At 36.4% G+C, this 8342-nt stretch overlaps 1 gene segment (V, D, J or C); it reads right to left on the bottom strand.

Moving 5' to 3' along the window:
• Positions 1-1261: 1261 nt before the first annotated feature.
• On the bottom strand, positions 1262-5953 carry LOC105471727 (immunoglobulin heavy variable 1-3-like). The segment is given in 4 exon segments: positions 1262-2174; positions 2261-2453; positions 4925-5068; positions 5815-5953. Coding segments are annotated over 2 exon segments (363 nt in total).
• Positions 5954-8342: the final 2389 nt, after the last annotated feature.

Raw genomic sequence — 8342 nt, 5'->3', positions numbered from 1 at the left:
GGCATCAAAGAATTTCAAATACATGCCATTATACATTGTCATTGAAATGACTTCACTGAGGAAAGTGGAAAGGGAAATTGCTGACCTAAGCAACTTTGAAAATGAGGAAATTCTATACGTTTATCATGTAAAGAAACTGCACATAAGCAGTCTGTTTTAGTAGATAAACATGTTTCCAATGAGCTTTACATTTCTGATACTGCTATGCATGTGTCCTGAAATTGTGCAGCTAAGTAATAAAATGACATATGTTAGGACTGGGTTGCTCACTTTGCAGTGGGTGGTTATGGACAGTCAAGGAAGGCAGGGCGGAAAGGTCCATGTGGTAGCATAGTTGGGTGGAGACACCAGTGTGTTCTCATTTTTAATGTAATCAAGTTGCAGAAGATTAGATACATAAATAGTTTCGATGTGTCCATAAACATGGGTTCATACAAACATGAACATTGACTAGGCCAATTGGCTGAGAGGTCCTAGAAGTACTTACACCACATTAACAACACACACACCCAGTATGACTTTTTTAAATTTTAATACTATTCTTTAACATCAGAAACAAGCAGTCATTAGAAAAATGGCTCTGATTCTATGTACAGAAAAGTAAACATAGAAAACAAGCTTAGAATTTATTGTAATACCTGGAAACAGGGAAATGTCCAAAAACAAAAAGATGAGGTTTACTGTAAGGATGCAGGAATCAAACTAAATGAGCTCCCAGCACTAATAAAGCTCTGATGATTTGAACAATAAAATGAAGAATGTAGCAAGGATCTTCTTCAGAGTATGAAACAGACATCCATAAACCAATACGGACATCAATGGATGACTAAATAAATAAATAATTGGAAGAAGAACACGTCTTCTTACAGAAATATTGCAAATATCTCAGGTGGAGAGTCCTCCACTCAGGTAGGTGAAGGTTACACACTCATGAATTGATTGTGTCCTGAGATTAGAGACATGGAAAAAAAATCACAATTCATGTATTTTATAATGAGATTTCAGATATAATGCCAAAGACATGATCTGTGAATGAATAAAAATTTACATGCTTTTCATCTAAATTTGTACACACATATGCACAGACACACACACACACACTTTTCTGCAATACACAGGGAGAAGGGAGTAAAAGACGACCGGAGACATGGAGAAAAAACTCCAAGTCGCATAATTGTTAAATGAATTATTTTAATTTGTTAGATGACTTTTGTAATCAATATGCAAGTATACATACAACTCATAAAAAATGCAGTTAAAAATTAATCAAATATCACGAAAGGCAGCTCACCAAAAATTATATAAAAATTGTTAAATATGAATTATTTTAGGGACCTGTGCATTTAAATAAAAATTAGATAAAATTACTCACCTAGTAGAAGGGTTAAAACACACAATACTCTTAATGATAAATGGCAATTTCAATGAGGAAAACTAAGAACTATCATGCATTGATGGTGGGAATTCAAAATGGAACATGCACAAAAAAAGATTCTTTTTGGCATTTTTAGAAATAGAGATAAAAGTAGACTTAAAATGTGATCTTGTGTCTGTGTTCCAAAATATTTACAGCACGGATTCAGAAACTGATGTTTACAAAGATACCTTCAGAGGAAGTCTATATGAGCTTTATTAATTTGATTCATATGCAAGTCCCTGAAATAGCTTACAGAATAAATGTATGAAAAATCTCTCAAATAATTAAAATTTCTCAAATATACATTTATGTTGTTCCTTTTCTTTAATGACTTAATGTCATTTTCTAAGAAAATCTTCAATCTAATAATCTTTGTCATCTCCTCCATGCCAGCACAGCTGTCTCTTCCTGGGGTTTCTGACACTCCCAGGATGTGGTTTTCACACTGTGTCTGCCGCACAGTAATACACGGCCGAGTCCTCGGACCTCAGGCTGCTCAGCTCCATGTAGCCTGTGCTCGTGGACGTGTCCCTGGTAATGGTGACTCGACCCTGGAACTTCTGTGCGTAGTTTGTGTTACCATTGCCAATGATGATCACTCCTATCCACTCAAGCCCTTGTCCAGGGGCCTGTCGCACCCACTGCATAGCAGAGCTAGTAAAGGTGTATCCAGAAGCCTTGCAGGAGACCTTCACTGAGGACCCAGGCTTCTTCACCTCAGCCCCGGACTGCACCAGCTGGACCTGGGACTGGGCACCTGTGGAGAGGACACACGAGTGAACAAAACCCTCTTTAACTAAACCGGGATCCCTTCCTCAGCTTTGGGACTAGGAAGCCCCTTACCTGTAGCTGCTGCCACCACAAAGAGGAGCCTCCAGGTCCAGTCCATGGTGATGAGCTGTGCTCCCAGGGGCTTCTTTAGAGGAGGGATGTGGTTGTTATGTGATGCTCTCAGGGCACCAATATATCTATATTATCTCAGGAGACCTCAGGTTATTTGCATATTCATGAGGCAGGGTATTTCACAGCTCAAAGCCTGAACCAGGATGAGAAAGAAAACACAGATGCCACATCAGCTGGATAAGAGTGGGATGCTGAGAGACCAAGCCCTAAATCCTGCTTGAGGAAATGCATCCCCTACCCCAATTCTAAGCTTTCTGTGGACAGCAGTCTTCCCACTGAAGAACCCAGGATGTGCTCCTCATTTTATTGGATGCGAACCCAATAGGTTCATCCCCTGTTGTGGGATATGAACCCACATTTTATTGGCATAGAGATTACCTGGGTTGTTTCTGGGACCATCGCTGTCTCTGACATTGAGAAGGCACCTTGACTCCATTCTGGCCCCATTAGGAACAGTCAGAGCTCTCTGGTAACACGGAAAAGGTGGCCACTAGTTATCCCACATGAGTGTCCAGCAGCACCCATGGAGACTTCTGAGATCTGCTGGGTGTTCCCACGACAGACTCCCCAGCACTTTCCTGAGGGTCCTGGCCTCCCAGGCCCTTCAATGGAAAGACTCTTGGTTTACAGATTTGCCCTCTGCTGTGTGATTGGCTGTGAGATTTCCCTCCCATTGACAGTAGGAATGAGGGGTTGAAATAGAAATAGGAATTTGAGTTTCTTGATGAACTCATATCTCTCAAAATAATTACCAAGTAATTTGTATTTTGAATGTTTGTGTTTTATTTCAAACTCCATTAAATAGAATGATTTGAAGTATTTACATGGTTTTAGATCATATCCATAGATGATCATCTTTACATGTTGAGTTCTGATCCGCTTGGTCTGTACACCTACCACACTCTTCAATCCACCACTTCCAAGTCACAAACACAATGTAGGAAACATTACTTATCTCTGAAGTCTGAATAACTTTTTCATAGGGATATACTGTCTCCCCCAGTTATGTGCCCATTGAATTAAAAAATCATCCATATCCTTCATATTCTCACTATTCAGATATTTATTATCCTAGAATCCTACTTACATTGCTTTTTGAGTGATATAAGTGGTCCAGATGAAATAAAATATTTAAATGAATATCAGCAACATGTTGAATACTTAATTAGAATGACTTGTTGAATAAGGAAGACTCAGGCCCTGGAAGAATATTTCTTCTTATTTATCTCCAACAAATAAGTGAGAACATATAGTATCTGGTTTTCTGTTCCTGAATTAGTTTGCTAAGAGTAATGACTACCAGTTCCATCATGTTCCTACAAAGGACATAATTTCATTCTTTTCTTAGCTGCATAGTATTCCTTGGTTTGTATGTACCACCTTTTTCTCTATCCTTTCTGCCAGTGATGGGGATTTAGGTGAATTCCATGTCTATGCTATTGTGAATAGTGCTGCAATGAACCTACATGTTTATATTCCTTTAGGTATCTGTCCAGTTGTAGGATTGTTGGGTAAAATGAAACTTCCGTTTTAGATTATTTGAGGGATCACCACACAGCTTTCCACAAGGGTTGAACTAATTTATATTCTCACCAGAAGTGTATAAATTTCCCCTTTTTTCTGTAACCTTTTTTTTTTTTTTTAAGATTAGCCATTCTAACTGATGTGAGATGGTACCTCACTGCGCTTTTGATATGTATTTCTCTAATGATAGTGATATTCAGCATTTTTTCCTATGATTGTTGGCCACATGTAGGTCTTTTTTGAAGTATCTTTTCATGTCATTTGGTAACTTTTTATTTCTTGAATGTTTGTTAAAGTTCCATGTGTATACTAAATATTGGAGCTTTGTCAGATGTATAGGTTGTAAATATCTTATTTCCCATTCTATAGGTTGCCTGCTTACTCTGTTGATAGGATCTTTTGCTATACAGAAGCTCTTTAATTGACTTAGGTCCCATTTGTCAATTTTCGATTTTGTTGCAACTGCTTCTAGCATTTTCATTATAAAGCCTTTGTCAGTTCTTATGTACTAAATTGTATTTACTTAGTTATTATCCAGAGTTTTTATGGTTTTAGGTTTTACATTTAGATCTTTAATCCACATATAATATTTTTTCAATTGATGCTGAAAACATTTGATGAAACTCAACATCCTTTCATAAAAAAACATAGAAAAATGGGTATAGAAAGAACACATCTCGACAAAATAAAAGTTATATTCGAGAGACTGTCAGGTAGCATCAGACTGAATGAGAAATAACTAAAAGTCTTTTCTCTAAGATCTGGAACGTGACAAATTTCCCACTTTAACCACTGGTAAACCGTAAATCCTTCTGCAGCCCCCATAGCCGGCTCTTACCTGCAAGCGCCACCTACTGGCCTGGTGTTCAAACTGCAGGACCTAATACAAAGCCGCTACCACCAGTGTACAGCAGGTGAAAATGAGATTAGCTTCTCAATACTTCTGTGATTCCAGCCCCGCAAAAGACCACGGGCCTGCTCACATGCTCAGTATGTTACTACTAAAGCTGGAATTTGGAAAAGGCACCACACTAAAGCTCTTAATAACAAAATAAATCACACTGAGTAGATGCCCCTCACCTGGCCATTTCCATCAAGGCTGGTGTTTTGCTTGCCAGGCTGAATGGTTCATATTTGTCACCCTCTCAGGAGCTCTGCAGAGAACTCAGGTCACTGCGCATTACATAGACCAGCCCATTGCCTGAGGCAACGGAGAGCTTCTCCCTGTGCACAGATATCAAGCATGTACTCATCTGCTTCTGCCACAGTCAGCTCAAACCTGTAAGGCCACCTACTAACGTGAAGGGTAAACTTAACAACCCAATATAAAATCTGCTGAAACAAATGCATCCCAAATGAGAAACAGTTCCTGAGGCCTCCACTATCTAGGACCTGCAGGAGGCAGTGAGCCTGCTCACAGGCCCAGTACATTGTTTTACAACCATCATTTCAGAAAGTCTCTAATTAATGACCATCTATAGGTGAGAAACAATTACCGAGTCTTTGCCACTGAGTAAACCATGACCCAGTAAAAAGACCCACCCAATATGCATGATATTCACATTCTAAAGGGAATGAAATTTTCATTAAAATCAAAATAAGTTCAAAAATAGTAAGAGATAGTTTAGCCAATGAAAAGCAAGCAGATAAGCAATTCTGGAAGTATGAAAAAGCAGAATTATAAGACCCCAGATATCACCTTAGCTCTCCAGCAATAGAATCTAAACAGCATGATATATTTGAAATCTCAGATAAGTAATTCAAAAATGTTTATTTTAAAGAAGCTCAATTAAATCCAAAAGAGATTTGAGAACCAATACAAATAAATCAGAACCACTCAGGCCAGGCATTGTGGCTCATGCCTATAATCCTAGCACTTTGGGAGGCTGAGGAGGGGGGATCATGAGGTCAGAAGTTCTAGACCAGTCTGGCCGACATAGTGAAAAGCCATCTCTACTAAAAATACAAACCATTGGCTTGCTGTGGTGGTGTTTGCCTGTAATCCCTGCTACTCAGGAGGCTGAGGCAGAATTGCATTAAGCCAGGAGGCGGAGGTTGCAGTGAGCCAAAATCACACCATTGCACTCCTGTCCCGGCGACATTGCAAGACTCTGTGTCGAAAAACAACAACAACAAAAAAGCCAAAATCAGAACAATTCAAGATTTACTTAAGACTTTGATTTTTAAAAAATAATCTTCAGGGAATAAAAACTTCATTGAATTATAATTAGAAAATACAGTTTAAAACTTTAACGATGGACTATACTAAACTGAAGAAAGAACATCAAACCTAACAGACAGATATTTCAAATTAACTCAGTCAGATAAAAGTGAACAAAATCATTGGGAAGTATAGGATTATGTAAAACAATTTAAACAGTGGATCGTGGATATTCCTGAGGGAGAAAATTAGTAAAAATTTTTAGAAGACCAAATTGATGAAATAATTGAGCAAAATATCCCTAGTCTTGCTAGAGATTTTCACATTCAGATAAAAGAAGTTCAGAAAACTCCATGACAAGACACTGGAAAACAGACATAACCAAGATCTACAGTCCTCAGTCTATCTAAAGTAAATAGGAAGAAAAACATTCTAAAATTCACAAAAAAGTATCTAATAATTTATCTGAAATTCTATTAAACTAACAATGTACTTCTCAACATAAACTTATAAGATAGAAAAGATTGAACTTTCAGTTTCAGACTACTTAAAGAAAAAATAAAGGAAAAAAATTCTATGTCAATAATTCATTTTGTATCCTGCTAAACCAAGCTTCATAAATGAAGGAGTAATAAAGTATTTCTAAGGTAAGAAAATGCTAAGGACATTTATTTACACTAGACCAGAACTACAAGAAATGCTCAAGGGAGTCCTAAATATGGAAGCCATAGGTCAATACTCACCATCATAAACAACACAAAATTATAAAATTCACTCATAAAACTATTACACAATTAAGACTACAAAGCCACTAGTTAATAATTAACATGACAACAGGATCCAAACCCCACATATCACTATTAATTTGGATATAAATAAGTTAAATTCTTCACCTAAAATATATACATTGGTAGAAAGAATGAAAAAGAGTTTTGAAATTTATGCTGCTGACATGAAACTCCCTTAATTGGTAAAAGCACATAGATTCAAGATCAAGAGGGTGAAAAAAGATATTTCATGCAAATGGAAACCAAAAGCAAGCAAGAGTAGCTATGCTTATATCATATAAAACAAACTTTCAGTAAACACCAGTAATTAAAGACAAAGAAAGTCATTACATAATGATAAAATGATTGATTAAAAATACAAATTCTAAATATATATGTGCTCTACACCAGAAAACCCATGTTCATAAAACAAATACTATTAGACCTAAGGAAGAACATAGATAACAATACAATAGTGATGGACTTCAATGCCCATCTGACAATCCTAGACAAATCATTAAGAAAATCAACAAGGAAACACTAGACTTAAATTGGACTCTAGACCAAATAAATCCAGAAGATATTAACAGAACATTCAATTCTGATGACTGCAGAATATACATTATTCCCATTAGCAAGGAATATTTTCTAAGATGGATTATATACTATGCCAGAAATAAAAGTCTCAACTTTTTAAAAAATGAATTATATTGTCAGACCACAGTAATATAAAGCTAGAAATCAAAACCTAGAAGAATACTCAAAACTAGACACACACACACACACACATGAAAATTAAACATCCTGCTACCGAATGAAATTTGGGTCAACGATAAAATTAAAAAGGATATTGTAACATGCTTTGAAATGTACAAAAATAGAGAAACAGCATACCAAAACCTTTGCAGCAAAAACCTGTGCTAAGGGGGAAGATTATAGTGTTAAATGACCTCATCAAAAAGATCCAAAGATTACAAATTAACAACCTAACATTACATATCAAAGAATTAGAAAAACCACAACAAAATAAACACGCAGTAGAAGAAAACAAATAACAAAGAACAGAGCAGAACTACATAAAGTTAAGAACCAAGAAATACAAAGAACAAACAAAATAAAACATTGGGCTTTTGAGATGATAAACAAAACTTATAGACCACTAGCTAGATTAGGCAAGTAAAGTAGACAGACAATTAAATAAGCAGAATGAGAAACAAAAAAGAAAAGATTACAACTGATGCCATAGAAATATAAATGATCAACATAGACTACTATGAACATCTCCAGGCTAACAAACTATAAAATTTAGGGTGAACAGATAAATGTCTGAAAACATGCAATCTCCCAAGATTGAAACAGGAAGAAATAAAAATCCTGAAGAGACCAACAAAAATTAGTGATATTCAAGCAGTAATTTTAAGAAGTCTCAACAAAGCCCTAAAACAGATGATTTTAAATGGTGAATTCTGCCCAATATACAAAAAGATCTGCTAGCAATTCTACTCAAACTTTTTCAAAAAATTGAGTAGAGGGTGTTTCTCCCTAATTCATTCCACAAAGCCACTAACAG

The sequence above is a fragment of the Macaca nemestrina genome, chromosome 7, assembly GCF_043159975.1.
Source record: "Macaca nemestrina isolate mMacNem1 chromosome 7, mMacNem.hap1, whole genome shotgun sequence".
In the NCBI taxonomy this organism is placed as follows: domain Eukaryota; kingdom Metazoa; phylum Chordata; class Mammalia; order Primates; family Cercopithecidae; genus Macaca; species Macaca nemestrina.
Note: the sequence above shows the minus strand (reverse complement) of the source record. Positions and strands in the feature narration are given on the sequence as shown.